The sequence below is a fragment of the Anticarsia gemmatalis genome, chromosome 2 (assembly GCF_050436995.1).
Source record: "Anticarsia gemmatalis isolate Benzon Research Colony breed Stoneville strain chromosome 2, ilAntGemm2 primary, whole genome shotgun sequence".
Taxonomy (NCBI): Eukaryota; Metazoa; Arthropoda; class Insecta; order Lepidoptera; family Erebidae; genus Anticarsia; species Anticarsia gemmatalis.
Window position 1 is genome coordinate 9,863,015 of NC_134746.1, and position 23,661 is coordinate 9,886,675.

Consider the following 23,661-nt stretch of genomic DNA (forward strand, 5'->3'; position numbering starts at 1 on the left):
CATTACAATATTCGCTTTACCTGATTTACCCAATACTGATAACTTGTTTTTCCTTAAAATGGATTGTGAGGAAGCTATTATATTATAGGTATATTAAGTTATTCTTTTATTTTTATGCCTAACTAATAGAAGCAGGTACAGTGGAAATATATGGGGGAGGTTTTTGCCCAGCAGTGGGACGATATAAGCCAGAAATAATAGTAGTAAACTTAATAAGTTGAGGAGAACCTCTTGTAATTTAGCTTATTGTTGCTCAAGTGTGCTCTAGATACAAACCAAGGAATTACAAAGAGCAACGACGAACATTGAGCTGCACAACAATAAAGACAAAGTCAAATTCTCTTTGTGTGTAGATAGAGTGAATCAGACGAGACTGTGGCCGCTGTTGTCGTTGTGACTCGCCGCGCGTCCCTCAGTGAACGTGTAGTTGAACGTGGTTGAACTCGCTCAACTCGCCCAGTCAGCGCTCGACGCGCTACGATAATACACGGTCGCACAGTGCTTTTGATAAATAAAGTCGATTGACAACAAACTTTCACTTTGACTGTAAATAAACAAAGCAATAAAACAACAAATAAAAAACTGAAATTTTCAATCAGTCTTTTAAACGTTTTGACTAATTCACAAAAAAATCATCAAATTATGATATTAAATAGAGGGTAATTAGTCGCAGTTTAAAAGTGATGTTGTGTTTGTGCACAATTGAAAATACGCTAATAACATCAAGTGTCGGAGATTTCGCTGGATAGAGTTATATTACATCGGGACGAATTGTGTGGAACGTTAAATTGACTGAATGGTTTCAACTGTGCGGTGATTAAAATAAATTCCTGCATAACACGATGGGAAAAGATTACGGTAAGTCTATTCTTCATCAGGATAATTTTGTGAAACGAACCATAGTACATAGGTACCTACCTACTTGCTTTTACTTTTCTTTAAATAAAAATTGTTTTTAAATAAATTTATTTCTTTCACATGCCATATAAATAAATCTTTGCGATGTTTACGTGCGCGTGCGCCTGCACTTATCTGAATGCAAAATTGCAAGTACCTACTTCGAAGTGGTGCAGGTGCTAACTGTTACGTCTCAATGCAAAGTTATTGTAATCTATAAGCAAATCATCTGTGCAGAACATGATGTGAGTTATAAAACATGACACTGTTTTCCAGTAGATGACCAGAATAACAGAACAACGTACCTACTGGCAACCCCATTATAGATTTCTATTTTTGTTAATCCTAAAGAGAAATAAAAATCTTCAACTTTTTTGTATGCATTTGCGCTTGGTTGAGTGCATTTAAATCTGGCAAACGAAACATTGATAATTAGAGAAATAAACAGCTAGCACAGTTTTGCGTTATTAGTAACTATTAGATGGGTTTCAATAATTGCTAAACAAGAGCAAAAATATATGAAACTTTTTTTAAATTGAAATCATTTTGTTAAAATGATCTAATTGAAACAAATTACGGGGATCATCAGAGCGTGACCGTCCCATACAACTAACGCCATTAGTGGGCTCCATGACTCTACCAAGCACTGGACCGACAAAATAAAATCATTGTCACAATTAGGAAGTAAAAAATCATTCAAACTGTTACAGACCGTCTATTGCTGTAGTACAGACTATATGTCGTAAGTAGGTACAATTTTGAGATACTTAAATGTCTCTTATTTTGAACAGTAATACGTGAATACTATTTTTAATTACTCTACTGTACCATACAGTTGGAATCACAGTCGCATATTTTAAACTATAACGAATAGTAAACCGTAATTCAGAATACGGTATTATAAAGGAATTATATTGAAATTAGGTAGATTGTTGGCTAAATCTAAGTTAAAGTACATAAGTAACTAAACAACAAGTTCCATTACGTATTGATTATAGATAATTGTAAGTATCCGTTATAAAGGTTTCTATACAGTCAATTTGGCACTAATCAAGTTTTATGTGCAACATTATGATTTATGACCGTGAAAAATTAGATTTAGTTATGGTCTTCCTTATTGGCTACGTAAAGTAGTCGTTAGGTTGTTACTAGATACTGAGAAACTCCATTTTTGCTTTATGTCGTAAATAAATTATGGTATTAAAATCTTAGACCAATCCATAAGTTACGTATTACGTCTGTACACGTCGGATTATAATATTCTAATAGCGAAAATAACTCTGACTAAAGTTGGCCGTACATTTACTAAGTAGAAACACAAGAAGGGCTTTGAATTAATGTGTTCAATTATCATATCTACATAGTTACTTTGGTGACTTATATTCATGATGGATTACTTCTACGCAATGTTTTTTTTAAAAAGGAAATGACGCATAGTCCTTTTATAAGCGGTACTTTTACCATATCTCGGAATTAAAAGTAGTGCAATGCAGGTTTGTAGTGTGTGTCTACAAGTGTGATTAGGCGCCTATCATATTGCGTGTAACAAGATAAATACATAATAAACAAAGTAATTATGTACATAGAGATTGTTTTCTTGTTTATTATAGTCCGACAACTCAGCAGAGACTGTAGCTTAGAATACCAGGTTCGCGGCTGAAGGAGTTAGGAGAAAATGTTGAATTTAGACATCAGTGACTCACAGGTTTATGCAGTTAGCTGCTTAGCCTGTTTGATAAAGTTAATTTATTTTGCAAATAGTATCAATAATTATAATCTAGATAAATTGTGCATGTCAAGGCTCTTCACTAAGTTATCGGTGATTATCTTACTATGGTAGATCATATTGACATACTATTTGAATAAGTCACATAGATTAATTAACTGATATGAAGCAACAGAGAGTCTTAGTTGTTTACGAGTTGATATAAAGTACTTATGACGACTATTTTCCGCAGTCTGTCGAACTTCAACCAAGTGCTGAAATATCAAACAGCGCGGTCAACGCCCGCTTGAAAAGGGTGTCTAGGTGTAAAATGCTTTTCGACCAATTGCAGTAGCTCTCTGGTATAATTTGTTAGAATTACGGTTTCACCTAAGTACCTAAGTACCTTTTTTTTTGGTACTTAGTAAGTACCTGAGTAGTAAGTACCTAAGTTTAAACTACAACTTGCAATATTGAGTGGTCGGTCACTTTAAGAGACGGTTTGTCGCCCCTCGCTAACATTAAGAGTTCAAGTCGTCGGTCAACAGTTGTTTTGAAATATTGAGAGTTTGATCGGGACTATTGTGGATGACTTTTAGCTTAGGATTATCCTAACTATACGCCTGCTTAGGGTCCGTATGTAAAAATCGGAATTAGGTACTTTATAATATACAAAATAGGCCATTAAGAATTTGTAAATATATTTTTTTAAATTTTCTATGATCATGGATGACGGATCCATCTTAGATTATTCCCTCAAAATAATGAATCATCAACTGATTTCGGTAGGCATTGCCATCCAATCCCACCCAAGGGTTTTCGAAATATAATAATAAATATTATGTATATTTTTATAATTATTTGTTAACTGGTCTTTTGTAAGTAAATAGTGGATAGATAGGACATTCAAATCGGCCGTTATTGACAAAGGATCTACGTGTAAAGCTCGTTCGTTTATCAGATATTCGTTATGGTCATCTAACGATTATACAATGACGCATTGGAAAGATTCTCAGTACGGTTAAGGTTACCATTAGTAATTTGTTCGTGTTTATAGACAGTCAGGACTCAATGCCATTGAGTAGAAACGCACTGAAGCCCACCGGGGAGTTAGAAGCGCAAGAATATGTCCCGCTAACATGACACGGCTCGAAATAATTATTGGCAAATATTATAGCAAACAAGTTCATATAATAAAGCAGTTATTGCAATTAGCCTTGATGCTTTTAAGTAAAAATAAACTAGTCCAAAATGGAACTGGAATTTAAGAAGTGAAACTGAGATTGCAATATAACCTTGATATAATCTCTTGATATTTGGAAAACTTAACCTTATCTGGTATTACTCTACAAGCGAACTTTAAGAAAAACATACAATAATGTAATGCAGTCTAGGATGAGACTACTACTAATTGAATGTGTCTTAGGACGATAAATTTAGATGGGAACAAGCTCCCACAGAATGATTCATTTTGTATATTTCCTTAACAGCGTCCAAAAATAGTGCTGCACGCATCTAGCAAATCTACACAAATATTACATTGTCTTACCAATGAAATAGGTTAGTTAGTATGTACTTTTCGAAAATGGCTACTGTTATTGTGAGATTGTGACCTACTTTCATTAAACAACGACAGCATGTCTCCATAATAGTCCATAAACAACTTTCGCGATGGCAAGGACAATTTAAATTATGGTTATAGGTACCTACACTTATTATTATTGAATTCCAATCACAGAGATTTCACAATAATTATTAAGTGCTTTTAATTATCGTCATGTAGCTGTAGGTACGTAGTTTCCAGTTAAACGTTTACGCTATACACATGAAGCCTGGCGCCTATTATCGGCGGCGGCAAGGAAAATGTTTTTCAGCCTCAAGCATAAGGTAGTTTTTATACTACAAACTTACATCATAGAAATGTCTACTTTACTGCTATCATGTTAATGTATATTGTTATTTGCATCTTATAATCCTTCGTGTCGATACCGCTAACAGGCGCCTAAGCCTTCGTTATTATCTGCGGAAAAAAGACAAGGTCCTTGGTTTTACTTAGTTAAGTACATAATTAGCAACGCATGCCAGGAAATACACAGTTCAATGTGTACGAACATGAGAAACTTAGAATCTACACACACAAGGATGTATAATTTTCTGGTGTTCTCATTTATACTGGCGCATCAAGGCCGACGCTTGAACACGCAATCTCGTATTAAGTACATGTTATTTGATGTTATGTACTTCACACCTATACAAGTGGTGCATTGTTATCGTCAACCCTTCATCGCTATCAGTGATTAGTCAACCATACTGTAGGACAGCTAGCTAGGTCCTTGACTATTTCTATTATACTCTGGAAACACCAGTTTCGTCATACGATAGAATTGCTGTTCCGAGTGGTTGATAATCAAAAGTGATTCAGACTATTATTCATGTGCTAACAAACAAACAAAACTAAAAATAAAAAAGGCAATAACAGTTCTGGAAAAGATTTCATATTTTGCCGTATTCCAAATATTTTTCCGCCAAATAGTGGGAACGAGCATCAACTGCATGTTGTGCTAAATTATTTATTTTATCTTTCCGGAAGTTATGTAGATTTTTCCTAAAACAATAATAATTTATCTATTTAATTAAGTTTATTATCTGTTAATTTGGGTAGATATACTCGTATGTATGGAGATATAAAAGTATAGTTCAGATTACTGAGTCCGACTGTCTTTGAGGAAAAAAAGCAGCCCGTATTGAAACTTCAACACGGTGAGATTGATTGCTTTGATTTCTATTTAATATATTTCTACTATGTTCCAGGTAACTGACAAACTAAAGAAAAAATTACGAAAGTAGAATATCTTTCAGCCGATAAGTGGAGAGCAAATACTAATTGTAGCTACCATAAAATTCTTATCTGTGAAACTAAACTCATTGCAAACGTTTCTTAACTCGATGTGTAGAATTTGTTCTGAAAAAACACGTTGAGACAATTAGCTTGGCCATAGGCTGAATAATAATGTAAGATCAACTGTTTAGTAGTCACAGCGTTATTCAAATTAGTTTTTTTTTGTAAAATGTAACGAAATACAGACGTGAAGCGCTGTCTCTATGTGGACAACGAAAAATAATATAAAATATTGATCTCCTATTATTTTCAGTGTCGTACTATTGAATAAGATGTTATTAGATGTTTATTGTAATTTAATCATAGGCGACCACGATCACAAAAGCTGAATAAAGCTGAAATACGAATATACACAAATTAACCTGTATGACAAGATTGTAAGGATTGTACCAAGTTGCGTTCTCTGGTCTCTGCTTAATGAAAAGCGCAAAGAAAAATAGACACAGGCATGATTTAAATTGTGTATGTAGGTATGTACATATTATGTACTAACAAATATCGTTCACATTTCGCAAAAGCCACTGAGCAGTGACGACTGACTAGTCAGTCTCTACATTTAGATTTTTTAAATATTGCCCTAGTTTTCATTTACTCGTAATACCGGTACAGGTTTTTGTATTGCACTATTCGTAACCCAGAAAATCACGTTTACACTTTTACAAAATTTTCTCTGCGTAAGAAGGTTTCTAACCGACCTAGACGGTTAACCGACGGTTTAATATTACGGTTTTTATTCAAATCGTTGAAGATCCGGTATCAATTTAAGGACGCGTTATTAAATACGTATTAAATACATAAGTACAATCTCGGGCTCTCTTTTTTTGAAGTTAGAGCCATCGATAGGGTGAACACTGGAAATGATATAGGTATGTATGTATATTTTAACAAAACATAATTTTGTTCCTTAGATAAATTAAATAGGCATTGTCAAGGGCACTCACTCGAGGCCTATCGAGGGATGTGATGAGTTCTCTATCGACAGTTTATTATTATTCACTTTGTTTCAAATAGTTTCAATGTTATCTGTGCTAGCAGATAGTAATAAATAATTTATTAGGCATACAAGTGTAAAATATGCTTCTGTTTTATTGTGTGTATAAACCAAATAATGTCATACAAAATAGCAAGTCAATAATGCCACATACTCAGATATTTGCAAATCTATCTAATAGGAGTCAGCAGAACGTTAATTTCCAGTTTTCCTGTTAATGAAATTGATGGGTATTTCCTTGCGTATTTACGACACCCACGTGCCCTTCGATCAACGTATATAGACACTAAACATATCACGACCATAAGACCAAAAACTGTGACGTACACGACCACAACAAGTGAATCAAATATTCGAACAAGCACAATGCATTATGTGTCACAGTTCGGATTTCCCGTGAACCGTAAACAGACAGGTTGTTATCGAACTTGGTTTCCAATTCGTATTTAAATCGGTAATGTTATTAATAGCATAACAATGGATTTATTTGTTTTGTAGTTAGGGATAATGTATTACTTGGTGTGCTGATTAAATATTCTATTTAGTAATGTTTTACAAAATTATAATTAAATGCGACCACGCATTTTATTTTGAAATGCTTGGGTTACACTAGTGACTGGTCACAGGCTGACCCATTGTTAGGCCGAAACGTCTGGCATTCTAAGGTAAAATGCGTAACCTTAATAGACAGACATGCAACGCGAAAGTTTAAAAGTTATGAATATAATTCAAGAATTGTAAAGAATAGAGCTAAGAGAAAATGTTGTATGGGGATAGAAAAGAGACAGTTGACATCGCTTACTTCGCTTAGTCATTCGTTAATTGCCCCTGAGTACCTTTATCGTGGCGATTTCTTGGAAATCGACGTCCGCTCTACGTCGTCTACTAGTCGTTAACAAGTCTCGTTTAACCTGACATTTGTATTTATTTGTAGCTCTGTATAAAGAGCGAGTTATATAACATCTTGTACTACTGGTAATAACAATCTAGTTATGTTAATAAAATCAGGGCGTCCAGTATTGAAGTTATAGTCCAACAACTAGAAAACTGGTGGTCTGTTTAATATACCTACTACTTTTGGAAATACGTAAGACTGTAAGTAATAATCTAGATTAATCGTTCATGAAATGCTCTACTAATTTGTCGAACTATATCTATTACTAGCTGACCAGCGCAACTTCGCTTGCGTCACATAAGAGAAAATAGGTCATAATTTTCCCCGTTTTTGTAACATTTTCTACTGGTAATCTGCACCTATTGGTCGTAGCGTGATAATATATAGCCTATAGCCTTTCTCGATAAGTGGGCTATCTAACACTGAAAGAATTTAAAATCGGGCTAGTAATTTCTGAGATTGGCGCCTTCAAACAAACAAACAAACAAACAAACTCTTCAGCTTTATAATATGAGTATAAATATCTACTCTATTAGATAGATCTTTCAACAGTAAAGCCACATAAAAGTAGTAATGTTGGTGTTTATTTACGGCACACGCTCTCACGCCAGTTGCTCCCCGTGTGCGGGACGTAAATAAAGTAACCGTCACCGCCATTCACACTGTTGACATAAAGCGCTGTACACACGCCTCACAACTTGCCCAACTTGTATTTAACAATACAGAAAATATTTGGAAAACTCGTTTAGCTACTTTTCAATACATATTTATGTTAATTAAATAAGTAGTTATGTGGATGTAGCATTCGTTTGATACGGATCTCCTGGAAATAATACAAAAATAATACCTAGTTATCTATTTGTCATTACTTGATTAGTTTACTTCCTATGCGATATACATATCGGTTTATCATCAATACTAATAAATAACAATATCATTACTACGGTAAGACCAAAGCTCTTATTCTGGGAATTTTCATATTTTGTTTAAAAACCCACTTATATCACAATAACAAAAGACAGTGATAAATGATAACAACCTATATTATTATCTCAATTATAAACACTTTATAATTTTATTACAATTTACATACAACTTTTCAATACAATTATCTATATCATAAATACTTAGCTGACGTCGGCATATTATTGAACACAAATATACGTAGATATCTCTTTGTTTGGGATTTACCTTTTCCGCTGTTTTAAGTGGAATTGTGTACTTTGTAATAAGCTAATTCTATACTAATTGTTTGTTTGTTTCTTTGAACGCGCTAATCTCAGGAACTACTAGTCCGATTTGAAAAATTATTTCAGTGTTAGATAGTCCATTTACAGAGGAAGGCTATAGGCTATATATCATCACGCTACGACCAATAGGAGCAGAGTACCAGTGAAAAATGTTACAAAAACGGGGAAAATTTTGACCCATTCTCTTATGTGACAAAAGCAAAGTTGCGCAGTCAGCTAGTAAATAATATGTATTTGATTATCAAGGGCAATTCCCAGTACTAAAGGATGTCGCTATGCTATCACGGAGTTATCGTCGATGACCTCCGTGACCAATGTGACCAAACAATTGTCACATTATGATTATTTTGTAGTTAGATATCATATTATTACACAATATTTTATTGTTATTCAAATTCTGCTAATTCGCATTAGCCACGGTTGTGGTCAGTTCGATTGAAACTTGCCAACTGGGCGGGAGTTCTTAGTCATCAGTCTTTAATTCATAACGCGGTAGAAAGTTAACCGACATGACATGAAGAGCTCAAGGATTTACGTTCTCCGAAGGCTGTGATCCCAAAGAATTTTCCGCCAGGAAGCTAAGGAATTTCGTCCGAGCGAGAGAACTTTGGCTGCACCACAGTCAAACCCAGTAGGATACTTAGTATATAATATCATACATAATATACTAAAGGAATCGCAATGAGTAAGTACAAAAACTCACAGAAAGAGTTAGCACTGGTATGCTAACCATCCTTTACTTACCCTTAGCTATTTTAAAATAGCGGTTAGGTTAACAATGTTAACATATGTATTTTGCATTGAAACCTTGTCCGACAATAACTCTATCTAATCTAATAACGAAAACCGCATGAAAATCTGTTCAGTACATTTTGAGTTTATCGCGAACAGTCACATAGACAGACGCGGCGTGGAGAATCCATTTTAGAATGAACTTGAATCTATACTAATCTATACTAATATTATAAAGCTGAAGAGTTTGTTTGTATGTTTGATTGTTTTTTTGTTTGTTTGTTTGAACGCGCTAATCTCAAAACTATTGGTCCGATTTCAAAAATTATTTTAGTGTTAGATAGCCCATTTATCGAGGAAGGTTATAGGCTATATATCATGACGCTATGATTAATAGGAGCAGAGTACCAGTAAAAAATGTTACGAAAACGGGGAAAATTATGACCTTTTCTCTTTTATGGGACGCAAGCGAAGTTGCGCGGGTCAGCTAGTGATGAAACAGGCCTTAACTAATTGAAAATAAGAAAGATATACCTAAGCGTTAGTAATATTATTATAATCGTAGATAATCTTTGACATTTGTTATATACAATGACATAGTGTGTAATTATTCTGCATATTAACTTGTCCTTGATTACACGTAGCGACTGTGAACAAGTTCTTACAGTACTGTATGGTGTAAGATTCACATGAGTAAGACAGTTTACTATGTGATGTTACGCTGTGCACATATGTATAAAGGATATTTATCAACCTTTTATGTTCCCGTAAAGCTTTTTATCATTAAAACAAACTCGGTTATCGAGATACCGTGCGTGTATGGTCAGTGTAAACAAAAGTCTCTAGGTACAAGTGTTTTGCAGTGGTTTGTCATACTCATTATCTAGGTTTATTCAGGTACTGTGATAAGTGTAATTTACATTATATACTTATTCCAATTTCTCGGTAAGGCTTTCGTGTGTTTTAAGGATGTTTACTCCGAACACCGGCAATCTATGAGGTATCGCTGATAATATAATTTATTATTATAATACATTACATAATCTTAAAAGTAAATACAGATGTAAATACTTTATTGCCTAAATAATTGTACGATAAGTTACGTAATAAGCAATACTGTGTATCAAGTGATAAAGGTCATCAAACTTATAACCTTAAAACATAATCGTTCTAGTAAGTAGCTAAGTACTAAAGTATTTCTTACAACGTGTACCTCCGTGTGAAGCCTTAGCAGTTGTGTAATACCGTTAACTTCCTATTCGCTAACAGAATACAATGATCATTTCATTCGCAATCAAAGTTAGTACTTTTTGTACTTAGTGACATGCCAATATGCGTATGACTATAAATGACTCTGTTATATCTAGCTATCTAAATACCTACTTAATCCAGATAAATACATTAGTCTATCTATGATATTAACTTTAACATTTACTACATTCATAATGTCAACTTAGGATACATAATTGAGAAAAATCCATAGCAGCAACTGTAACATATACACACCAAACTTAAGTAATTTAGTTCTATATAAATATGCAGTTCTTAAACCCAAGTTAATTTCGATGTCTTGTCATTTCATTTTTGCATCTTAAACGCATATTGAAATTAGGTTGTAGAACATAATATTATAAAAAGTTAAGCTTTAAATCTGTATAGTATCCAAGTAGAGCAATTTGTTACCAAGAAAGCCGGATGACTCAGAAAAATGATTTGTTCCGCATTCGCCTCACTCGTTCGCCTCACATTCCAAAAAAATCCTTTTTCGCCCCATGTTAAATTTGATTCTTGTTTTGCCCCACTTGAAAAGAGTATGGTAGGCACACAAATTGATTCTACCTAATTGTCTTATGGCTAATGCGACAGTTTGTTATGTCTGGGTTTAATTTATCAATAATATCAAGGAATTGTGTAGGTATGTTGTTTCTTTTTTATCCATTAATAGGATGTAAATTAATGGTACAACATGTATGTTCTCCCGAGTGCTGCCGAGGTCTCCATAAATGATATATAACTGTTTTAATGGTTTAACAGTACATTTAAAAGTGCCATCTCCGATAACGTTCTATATTTTGTATATATTTTCTGATTTCTTGATCAGCAAATGCCAATATTCTTGTTTTATTATACCCGTAGTCAAAAAGTAAAAAGTCTTCATAAGCCTTAGGTATTTGAACCTCAGAGGCGTTAAACGTTGACTTCGTAAAATTTTGAGATTTGTTTCTCGCATTGTAGAGACCAATTTTAATTTTCGATAATTCTGGTAAAACTTCAACTAAATCTGTACCTCTGTTTTTCATCCTTATTAAGCATTCATTATAAATTGATGTGATGGGTTTACCATCCGCAGATGCAGCTTCTTGTTTATAACGAAACAATTCTTCTTTGATAAAATTTTCTGCCACATTAGGTTTGCAAAAATTGTGTTGCAATATTCTATTTACATGATTGTAAATGGTAACTACTCCACCTTTACATTTTCTATTTACACATCTCGACGAAATAGTACCATTTTTATTATTTCTCCTTTTTACGTGTTCATATCCGTCGAACAGAAGCATAGGGTCGCCCCGTATTGATTTAATAAACGATAGGTTTGTAAGGGATGTAGATTGAAAAGGTTCTTCCATTTTCAATTAATACCTAAAATAAAATAATGAACGTTAACTAAATTCAATTTGAATTAGACACCTCTTTGCACTTTAACTCAAACACACAAACAACGAATGAGTACTAATTCTAATTACCTACATTTTGCTATGTGTCGCCCGACCCTTACTGATAATGTCCCTGATTGGCTGACCACATTTAACTGGTGTTGAAAAAAAGGGTTGCGATCCGATTTTTTTTTTTTTTTTTTAAAAAGACAACTCCCGCACTAAGAATTGCTCTTGTGTCGCGGGGACTTTTACAAACATACAAACAACGGACACAAAGCACAACCAGACCCGAAACAATTATTTGTGGATCGCACAAATAATTGCTCCGTGTGGGAATCGAACCCACGACCTCCCGTTGCAGTGGTATCGGCGTGGCGACCTAAACCACTGCGCCACGGAGGCAGTCTTATTTTGTACCTGCTCATAAGTTTGTGTGCAAAGAGCTGTAATAAAATATCAATGAATATTTATGATTTTTTAGGCTGTCTGTACTAAAACAGTATAAATCTGAACTCATAAATATTCGAGGCGAATCAAGAACGAAAAATGAGGCAAAACAGGAATAAAAGCTTAAATTAAGAATAAATATGGCATTCGGGGCAAAACAGGAATAAAATGTAGGGCAAATACGGATTTTTTCATGTGGGGCAAAACATCGCGGGTCGAATGCGGAACAAATCAGAAAAATACCGACGAACGACCGTCGTCCTGAGGTACCGACTAATATGAGAGCGACTCGATGTAGTTGCATCCTCAATTGTATTAGTTTGGTTCATTGTAGGCGTGTCACATATGTCATGTCGTATATAAGACTACGTAAGAGTAAATAACACAGACTCACGTAACATAGCAACTGAGATGACGATGTTCAAAACGTGTTTTTATCTATTCAAACCTGCTTCTACGAGTATTTTATAGTCAATCGACATTCGGCAGTATTGTCGACAGTGTATAGTATCTTGTCCTTTTAAAGGATTGTTTTGTTTATAAATACATAAATGTGTCGTGGAAGAATTAATATTATTTAAAAATGTTTGCTTAAGCTGTTATTTTATGCTGTGGTGGTAGTTCTTTAGTGTTTATTATTTACGTGTGCTGTGGTTTAGACTTAACAAATATGACGAAATGAAACAGGTGTTTTAATCAAATGAAATCTAGTTAGTACCTAAGTAATAGTAATCAACGAGTTACAAAGTTAATCAGATATGTGATCATTATGACGATATTGATTGATTAGTTACGCTGCATTATCATTAGTAATCAATCTATTAAAGATTAGACAGTCGAAGCGATAAGCGATAGATTTTTCATGGCATACTTTTGTTTGTACATAGAAAAAAGTGACGTCATGACTTTTCAACCCACATAACATAATGACTTGTAATTATAGCTATTTACTTATTAGCTAAGGTCATTTTCATGGTCATTACGTGAAACTAATTAAACAAATTACTTTTTATTTAAGTGCCTTTAGGTATTGCAGTCTTTGGAAATCAACTCATGAAGGCTCTATGAAGGTTTTATGGTACGATTAGATATGCATGCAATACATTTATAAGCAAATCTAACAGAAAATTTGTATGCCCTAGCCTTTCCGATGAACGGCGAATTTTATAAGATCATAAAATAATTTTAATGACTCGCGTAAAGGTGGCCCTGCATCCTCACTTGCTTAGTTAATTTTAGTTTAATTACGTCAAACACATTATATAGTTTCCTAAATTTGATACTAGCTGGAAAAAATCTTAAAGTTTAACTTTTATATTTATTTTTTTCGTCAATAGATAGGTTCATAATGTTGGCATTAAACATCATAAGTCTGGTGCCTACCTTACTCATGTATTGTTAAATAGTTATTCGTGTTCCTTAGCTACTTACTAGCGATAGCTAGTCAGATAGAGGTGGTGAAGTAATTTATGTGGCAGTCCCTGCAGTAGCGTAGTCGGTATCTTTTAGTACGATGTGGTTTAAGACCTAGATCATTTTAATCAAGATCAGTTTGCCGAGGTCTTAGTAGTTACGAACTGAGTAGCGTCATGTTTATTTTTCTTGAATGATATCAGCGAATCTAACATGTTTCACACGAAATAATGCATAAGTAATTTCACACGAATAATACAAAAACACAGGCGAACTGCATGAGTAAAAGCCTAAGCCTGATAAATCGTAACTATTTACTCCACCGAAGATAAATCTCGTAGGCCTCATAATGCAAGCCTTATTTTTTTGTCAAAATATTAAATAGTGTTTTTTTGTATATTTTTATTCTAAATATAAGACCTATTGGTTGAAAATAAATTCCTTATCATTGTAACGATAAGCGCGATACAGCAGTCTGTATTACACTACACCTAAAGATTGTCCGGATGTGCCTTGTGACCGAAATATTGTTGTATATGTGTAGCATAATAAATAAAACGAATTGAATGTAATTCAGGAAATCGAAAATGATAAAGTGATATAAAAATGGGATGCGCCGACAGCTGTATTCCACCGAAGGAGTCCAGTAAGTTGACACAATCATCCAATCAACAACGCTATACAGACTTACTTTCAAATAATAATACTCTCTTAATAACGTTTACATGACTACTTTTCATATACTTACTAAAACAAAACAGAGAAGCGTAGTCTTTCCTTACTATATTAAGTTCATAAATGTCATATTTATTACTGAATGTAACCATTCTTAATTTCTCAACATAACCTAAAATATCAAGGACGTATGTGTATATCCATAGTCAGTTGACACTATCCTATAAATAATGGCAGATAACATAATATATCACATATTATGTTATCTGCCATTATTTATAGGATATATATTAGGGAATTTACCAACAAGCCATTGTAATAATAAATTCCCGGAATAAAGTGGGACTGTTACTTGACTATGGAAAACCAGCGCTAACTATCTACAATTGTTTGTTTGAAATGTAATTTATATAACACGATATATATTGATAATTTTGGATAGCTGCAGTTTGATAACCCGCCAAATTTCCGCAGTACATAGGTATCAGGTCCTAAAATGAGTTAAATCTAATCTAGAAAGGCTTCAATCTTTTGATAACTTTTACATTATAGTAAACTAATTGACTCGTTTGACAGTGGATTAACGATACATTTTCAATTTATTTATATTACTTAGGTACTCTTATCTTTCTGGCAAGGGAAATTGTTTTGGTCATTAATAGATCAGTGTAGTATCGCTTGAGTCCTAAACATGACGAACTGGAATCTAAGTTAACCGTTAGGCGATGACGTTAAAATTCCATTAATGCAATTATGATTAATCAAAAACCAAAAGATGATTCATACGTTACTGACACACAAAGTGGGCGTTAGAATTACAATATGTTGACAAATAATAAAGTTCCTGTCTAATAATTGTATTTTTTTTGTTGTATACCTAAGTATTTTAGGGTATCTTTTTGGGTCCCACCCCCCTCTCTTGTATGGGTGGAGACCCTTGCCAAGCGGTGAGACAAGAAATGGGTTAAAAAGTATTTTTAAAAGTTCTTTGAGGAATGTAACACTATATGTAACTTAACAACTTCAATAAAATCTAGAGTGAAACTCTAAAAAAATTAAATGATGTTGTTATGAATCAATAGTAACATAACTTTTAATTGCTCGTTACAGGGGAGCCGACTCGGTACGACCCGAATTTCAACGGTCCCATCCACAACCGATCGTGCACAGACATCATATGGCTCATACTTTTTATACTATTTCTCGGAGCATGGGGATTTGTCGGCTATTACGGTGAGTTACAAAACTAAGTATTATTCAAATAGTGAAAACAATCTTTTTAGGTAATTAAAACAGGCTAAGTCTGTAATTTTTTCTTTTCATAGGCATGACAAATGGAAACATACAGAAGCTACTGGCCCCCATAGACTCAAATGGAAAACGATGTGGCCTCGATTCAGGTCTTGAGGACAAGAAATATCTGGTATTCTTCAATATTGAAAATTGTCTAACGCCCAGCACTCCTATCACCGGTTGTAATACACCACAGGTAAAATAATATGAACATTTATAATTTTGATACGTACATAGCTTAATAAAATTAATAAATGCCCATTACTGTCCTGTTGGAGTTTCCATCTGAAACGAGGAAAGGGTTTGGCCTTGAGTCCACCACGCAGGCAAATGCGGGTTGGGCACTGCGAATTTCTCGCAAGAACGGTAGCGCGATACTCTACCGCTATCGACTTTCTACAACTGGCTAGCTATCGAGAAATTTTGTATGAAAATTTGATTAGAGCCTCAGCTATCGGGCGCTATTTTCGTAGAGCATTTTAAATGTCAAAATTTTCTTAACTTGAGCACAGTATATCCAGATTTAATAAACGAAGGTACTCTTTAACTGCTATTAACCAATGTAATATTAACATTACAGGTTTGTGTCAAGCAATGTCCAGATAGAACCATACTTTTCAAAGAAATTCTGACCGCGGCAAACTTTGAGGAATACAGGTCTAGCATGGTGTGCACGGAGGCAGTAAATACAGCCACCATGACTTTTTCTATGGCACAACAGTATATGACAGAAAAGAAATGTGCCAGCTATGTTCTACAAAGTCAGCCAGGTAAATTATCTCTTGTTTTGTTAAGGTTTTTGGTGTGAGAATGACATATTGAGTGGGTGAAATAACTAGTTGGAATGAAACGTGTGTGTTTATTACCTTTGTGTGTCATGTTAAGACCGGCCGTGTTAAATACGTGTGTGGCATGCCATGTCCCTCCGGATACCGTAATTAAAGCCGCTTGACCTAACTTTGACCCGTATTAGACGTTGTAATAACTATACTTCAGTGTTATCCCGTTGCATCGGTGATCTGTCCAGTCTTCAATGCAAGAAAGACAGACCGGGTCAAACCCTATCAAGATCGAGCAGTGATTCCTGCGTGCGGAACCCAAGCGAGGCGCGAAAGTCTCTTGTGAACAGAGCCACGGCCCTCGACTCGTACGTGGGCTGGTTCGTTGCCAGTTGGATGACATACTTCAGTAACACGAGGGATGAACGTGATACTCATATTGTACGTAGTCGTGCTTTCGAAAGCATGCCGCATGTGAGCATGCATTTAACCACGAGTCTCTAAACCTTGTACATATAGTGCACACTGCATGTGCACCCTACTAACTGCTCTTGTCTGAACTAAAATATAAATAACTCTTATGCTGCACAAACACTGCTTATACTTTAATTCGCCTCTAACTAATATAATGTTATCCATCTCTTCACGTTGCGGTGGGGTCCTTCTGGTGATCGGAGCAGTATTGCACAGGTGTTTCGTGAACGTTACCGAGGCGATAAACAACATAGAGAACATCACTAGTATGGGCTTGAATGAGCAGCAGGTGGCCGAACAACTCACTGCATTATTGCGCTTCAATCAGGTAGCTAGACCTCATCCGTAGATTATGAAATTTATCTCTGTAATTTTTCACTTCCTGTCGCATGGTAGAACTAGCAGACCACTTTACTTGTAAATATGTATAAAAAGAATGAACAAGTAGAAATGACAGTAGTTTCAGTCTTCTGAATTTTAATATATCGTAACATAGAATAACATGTAGAATTTGCCTGCACACACATTGGTGCGGTCTGGTGATGAGATGTGAGTCACATTTAAACAAAGAGGAACCTACATTATAAAGAAAATACTATTATTCTGTTGGGTAAAGTTGAAATTAGTTTAATTTATTAACACGCAAATGCTTATTAACAAATTTTTCAATAATTGTTTTGTGTATAACTGCCTTATAAAAGGTTCTTCGAATGAATAAACAGTTTATATAAGTTCCCTAATGTGTGGATCGACAGCTATCGGCGCAGATAGTTCAAGATTTAGTGCAGTCACGCTGGTACATGCTGGGGGCTCTGATAGCCATCCTCATTCTCTGCTTCATATACATCTTGCTGCTCCGGTGGGTCGTCGCTCCTGTCGTCTGGGCTTCAATCGTCGGGCTTCTAGGATTGCTCGGATTTTGTAAGTTAATTTTTGTTTTCTTTTGTTTATTGGTAGTGGCAGAATTTGTGTATTTCTCAGGGACGCCTGTTTACTTTTTTAGGTTAAATACTGGGCAGACGAATGAAACATAGTTCTCAATTATTACTCATTCGTTGTTGGGTGTTTCTCCGATTAATTGTGTCCTACATTTACTTCTCTTACTTAATTTATATTTGTTTAACTTTCCAGGTGTATACCTGTGCTACAAAAACTACGCTTACTACCGCGCGAACCCCGTTAGTCTGATTCAAACTACGAACTTGAAAGGTTACTTCCAGTCCCTCTTGACCACGAAGGAGACCTGGATGGTGCTGCTTGTGTTAGTGGCCATCGTTCTAGTCATACTCTTGTTGATGGTCATCTTCTTAAGATCCAGGATCACTATCGCTATTGCACTCATACGAGAGGGAAGCAAGTGAGTATATTTTCATTTATTATGGTATTTCTACTTAAATAATATTATCGTTTCGTTGCCGAGTTCAATAAGCTATAGAGCATAAGTAAGATGAAACTACTACATTTAATAAGGTAAGACTGTGATATATAACTTCCTTAGTTTTGAAATAATGTTGAAACTTACCATGCTCTTGTGATTGCAAAATATATAGTGTTTGAAACCCAACTGAAAGACCTAATTACCAGAAAAACAATAATTTTACCTTATATTGTGAGCTAAAGATAGCTTCAGTTGCTTTTACCTACTATTGTTATGACTAATGGACAATAACGACATGAGGATAACTAAGGAGGCCTCCTTATTTTTATTGTGTGGTTGCAGTGTCACAATGTAGGAACTAATTTCATAATTGTAATTTCCTTTTCCAGGGCAGTAACAGCGATTAAATCGACGGTATTTTTCCCTATAATACCATGGCTGATTCAGTGCTGCGTGATAGGATATGGTGTGTTGGTGCTTATGTACCTTATGTCTATGGGAGAGTCCGCTTTCAGAGTGGTCAACCTTCAAAACGATACTACCTGCAGCTGCAATGGCGTTTACACTAAGGTATTATAAACAGTATTTTATTTTTTAGTTAGTAATTAGTAAGTATTTTGCTTACTTTTATAAGCAAACTTCACAATGATAATATTAACATAGGTCCAAGAGTGGTAACAAGAGTAATGTCTGATATTTATATGCTCTCTGTGGATAGGTTAGCTTATCTCCAGTTGAATTTTAAATATTTTTTAAGTACGGACGAACTGATACAATTTAACTAAACAAAAGCAAATTCATCCATAGATATTATATAGCAGTTCTTATCTCTTAGAATTAAACGCTGTTTAACCTTTAAAGAGAATAGTTTACTGTACTATCTTTGGTTCGATATTTTCAGGACTACGAGAGCTGCGATCCAGTAACTTTCACAGCCTCTTGTCACGACACTAACGCTGGGTTACTGTCGGCGTGTAAAGCTGCCACTTGCCACTTTACTGGACTCGACAGTCCAACTAGCGTCGTCTGGCTGCACTGTAAGTATTCTCTTATATAAACCCACGATCTATAATGCCCTGACTACAGCGTTTCATTGAATTGTAGGCATATTTTTAACATGCTTTTATTCACCCGTAAACTTCACACAGAATAATAGCAGATTTTCTATAATTAATTATGTTTTAAACTCGTAATAAACAGACACGAATATTTTCATTTCTTTTTGTTTTTGTAGGTGCTATCTAAGTAATATATCTACGAGGGTTGATCCAAAAGTAATGGTAACGAAAAAAAAAAATTTCATTTTTTACATAGTCTCATAATAAGTAAATAAAATGAATCGATCTCTTTTCTAATCCCAATATTCCCATAGAAATACCTTATCTTTCAAAACTCTACCAAAATGCCCCAAAATCACTAGTCACTTCGTTATCGTCGCCAAATTTCTTGCCTGTGAAGTGTTTTTTAAGAAATTGCAATTGATAAGAGTAGCTAAGAGATGGATCTAGCAAATAAAATGGGTGATCAAGCAATCCGAAAGCGGTTTCTTGAATGGCAGGCACCGCAACTGCGACCTTGTGAGCCCGAGCTGGTCTTGGTAAAACAGCACTCCAGCGCACACTTTCCCGTGTTATTTTTTCATGATAACTTCCCGTAATCTTCCTGTTTGGTATTTGTAATAAAAGCCTATTAAAATGGCTCTCTTTTTCAATTATTTTACTGAAGTGATTCTTTCAGTGTTTTGAAAAAAACACGCGGGAATCAAACGTCGACCTTGACACCTTGAATTTCTCCTTTGTTGGTGAGAAGGCTTTTTTCCAAGTCATGGATGGTTGTTTGGTTTTGGGACCAAAATGGTGGGTTTTCGACTAGTCCATCGTCAAATAACGTGACAAAAAAGTCCTTGATCCGTTTGGAACTTTCCAAGATTCACCCTCAAAATGTCGACACGTTTTCGCTTTCGTTCGCCTTTTGACATTTTCGGTACCTAACGCGCGGAAACGATTTTCATGAGGAACTTGTTAGAGAAGACCCTTAAAATGCTACCTTATGAGAAGCCTATGGATCTAAGCTACATGTTTGATGGCCATTGTTTCATCTGCTAATACAATATCTCCAACATTTTTGACGTTATCTTCAGTAAGGGCGGTGGAGGGCGTTTTTCGCGACGTTCATCTTCAATTGAAGTTCTTCCAATCTAGAGCTCCTTTCTCCGACGTGTAACTATAAGAAATAGAAAAACAAAGTCCCCTGATGACAACAACAAGTCGCAATGTACTCCTTTAGTAGATTTTTTTTTCAGTCGAGGGCATTGACTGACTGCTCTAATGTCGTTTTTTTACATTTTGATGTTTTCTCTGCGACAGCTCCTATTCAAGTGAGTGTATTTACCAAATTACTGGGACTATTGATATGATTTTTTTACCACGAGGTAATGGATCTATAAGGAAGCCAAAAAAATGGTTTTTGTATATTTGCGACGACTAGAAGTAGCCGATTATCATTACTTTTGGATCGACCCTAGTACGTAAATCCACAAAAAGTTTCCTATCCACATGATATAATATGTTATTTCTTGTATTTATTTGCAGTGGTTAACTTACTGGGCTTCTTCTGGACCATGTTCTTTATCAGTGGCGTGTCGGACATGATGCTCGCCAGCACGTTCTCCACGTGGTACTGGACTTATGAGAAGAAGAATCTGCCCTTCTTCACACTTACTTCTGGCATATTTAGAACATTGAGGTAAGAGGTTTTACTCTACACGACTTTTACACATAATGTTATGTAAACGGGTATCATACTTACGAACCATAGTTTAAGGGTGCGTCCACATCTGGCGAACGTGCCGCGAATGTGCAGCTCGCAAGCCGTTTGCGAGCTGCCGGCGAGCTGCGCGCGTGCAGTCACGGCAATAGTTTGGTGCGCCTCTTTAGCGCAACTCATACAAGGCTCGTATAAAGGCGTGCGCGCGGCGCGCGATCTGCGCGTACTCAATCCTCGCGCTTACAGTTCCATTTACTGGCTCAGTACTTTCGAAGATGTCGCGTCTAGCACGCCGCCCGCGCGCTGATCGCGTACGGCGCTTAGGTTGCGCGTGAACTGCGCGCGGGCGGCGCAGGAGCGGCGCTCGAACAAAATTGTACGCGCGCAGCTCGCAAACGGCTCGCGAGCTGCACATTCGCCAGATGTGGACGCACCCTAAGATTTACGGTACCTAATTTGTTACCCGACATTTCGACTGATATTGGCCGTAGTCTAACCATAAACACATATAAGACCCGTTTACAGTAGTATTATGGAGAATATTAGTATTATGGGAGTAAGAGTACGGAAATTTGAAAAGTACCTATCTAAAAGATAAAAATAAAATCTTTGTCTTTTTTTTCAGGTACCATTTAGGTACTGTGGCTTTCGGGTCACTAATCATCGCAATCGTCCGTGTGATCCGTGTTATACTCGAGTACATAGACCAGAAGCTGAAGAAATTCGACAATCCCTTCACTAGATGTATAATGTGCTGTTGCAAATGCTTCTGTTGGTGCTTAGAGAACTTCCTTAAGTTTATTAATAAGAACGCTTACATAATGTGCGCGGTACACGGTCACAACTTCTGCAAGAGTGCTCGAGAAGCATTCTCTTTGCTCATGAGGAATATTGTTAGAGTCGTCGTTTTAGATAAGGTAAGTTAATTGAGATTTGTCTATCTTAATAATATCATTTAATTTACTTAATTGATCTAATTATTAATGTTAAAGTAACTATTATTATTATAAATACAAAGTTAACAAGCGGGTCTTTAAATTCGATGAGAAGTTTAAAGGTTTACGATACCTTATTTAATACCCGACGATTCGACTGAGCACCACCGGTCGTGGTCACGAGCAGACTGAAAATCTTTAACCGTCTTTCTATTACATTCATAGTACTTCTGATCCAATCTATATGAAATTCTAAAGCGTCAATGATTATAATCCGAGGAAGGCAAAGAATATACAAAGAAAGTTACGTGAATGCAGTCTTTAACAAACTAATATAACGATATATTAATATATTTCAGGTCACAGACTTCCTATTCTTCCTCTCAAAGTTGTTGATATCGATCGGAGTGGGCTTCGCGGTGTTCTACTTGCTGCAGTGGAAGCTGCTGTACGAGGCGACGAAGGGAGAGCCGCTGCATTACAATCACATTCCCGCCGTTATACTGAGCATTGCCACCTACCTCATATGTACTATATTCTTCAACGTCTATGAAATGGCTGTTGATACTTTGTTCCTATGTTTCCGTAAGTATTCTATTTTTTTTCTATTTTTAGTGGTCAATCTCGTGAAAATGAAGCAGGTCGAAGGCTTTCATGACTTATCGACTGTTATCTTAATTGACAGCAATCGGACTGACTGAGACCGAGACCGACTTTTTACTTGCTCTTCGATGTACGGAGACGGTCAGCTCAAATACCTCTTCTCGACCAGCCGTCTTAAAATGTCTGCGCTAGTATTCTTAATCTTCTGATCATTTACCTACCGACGCCGACGAGCGCAAATAGCTATGATTATGTAATGACGATTGTGACTACACATAATTATGTAATTACTATGTGTAAGTGTTTGGTGTATAATAATAATAATGTACGATTAAAAAAGTCATTTATTATTTACAGTTGAAGACTGCGAAAGAAACGATGGTTCCCCGGAGAAACCATACTTTATGTCAAGAAATCTGATGAAGATCCTCGGAAAGAAGAATAAGAAAATAAATTAAAAATCATGTGCCAAATGTTACCATGTAAAAATATAATTTAAGAGTTGTGAAGTTAGAGTTTATCACTTAATTGTGTCAAATTGATTTAAGTGTCATAACACTAATCACTTGTATTTCAATTTACACTTTTTCTAGAATTTTTAACTATTTGTAATACTTTTTACTTTTTAAGAATCTTTAGGTACTTTTATACAGTATTGTACCATAATTTATATTGATAACCAAAAACTAATTTTGTTATGAACCTTTTTAAAATTTATAAAGAGAACAATTTAAGCAATATGCATTGTAATTTATTACTGTATGTAAGAATAAGTCACTAAGAAATTCCTTTCTAATAAATCAGTGATTTGGTATATTGCAAATTATTACGAGAAAATCTTATATAAATAAATAATTTAACTATCATTG

At 35.3% G+C, this 23,661-nt stretch overlaps 1 protein-coding gene across 4 annotated transcripts; it reads left to right on the top strand.

The window, feature by feature from the left end:
* Positions 1 to 424: 424 nt before the first annotated feature.
* Ctl2 (Choline transporter-like 2) lies at positions 425 to 23,658 on the top strand. 4 transcript variants are annotated; one of them, XM_076131357.1, is made up of 13 exons: positions 425 to 858; positions 15,675 to 15,797; positions 15,890 to 16,053; positions 16,438 to 16,627; positions 16,854 to 17,077; positions 17,866 to 18,031; positions 18,242 to 18,467; positions 18,878 to 19,058; positions 19,390 to 19,525; positions 21,080 to 21,233; positions 21,880 to 22,171; positions 22,549 to 22,774; positions 23,150 to 23,658. In XM_076131357.1, the coding sequence occupies exons 1-13, from the start codon at positions 843 to 845 to the stop codon at positions 23,248 to 23,250; spliced, it is 2,199 nt and encodes a 732-aa protein (XP_075987472.1). In that variant the 5' UTR covers positions 425 to 842; the 3' UTR covers positions 23,251 to 23,658. The 4 variants fall into 4 exon arrangements, with proteins under 4 accessions (XP_075987472.1, XP_075987474.1, XP_075987462.1 ...); XM_076131359.1 differs by lacking the exon at positions 425 to 858 and adding an exon at positions 9,304 to 9,322; XM_076131347.1 differs by lacking the exon at positions 425 to 858 and adding an exon at positions 14,271 to 14,535.
* The last annotated feature ends 3 nt before the right edge of the window (positions 23,659 to 23,661 follow it).

Excerpts from the sequence above, each read along its gene's own strand:
- Ctl2 (XM_076131347.1), top strand. The coding sequence starts at position 14,496 with ATGGGATGCGCCGACAGCTGTATTCCACCGAAGGAGTCCA. Across the intron at positions 19,526-21,079 it reads TAGCGTCGTCTGGCTGCACT|TGGTTAACTTACTGGGCTTC; the intron begins GTAAGTATTCTC and ends ATTTATTTGCAG. Across the intron at positions 22,775-23,149 it reads TACTTTGTTCCTATGTTTCC|TTGAAGACTGCGAAAGAAAC; the intron begins GTAAGTATTCTA and ends TATTATTTACAG.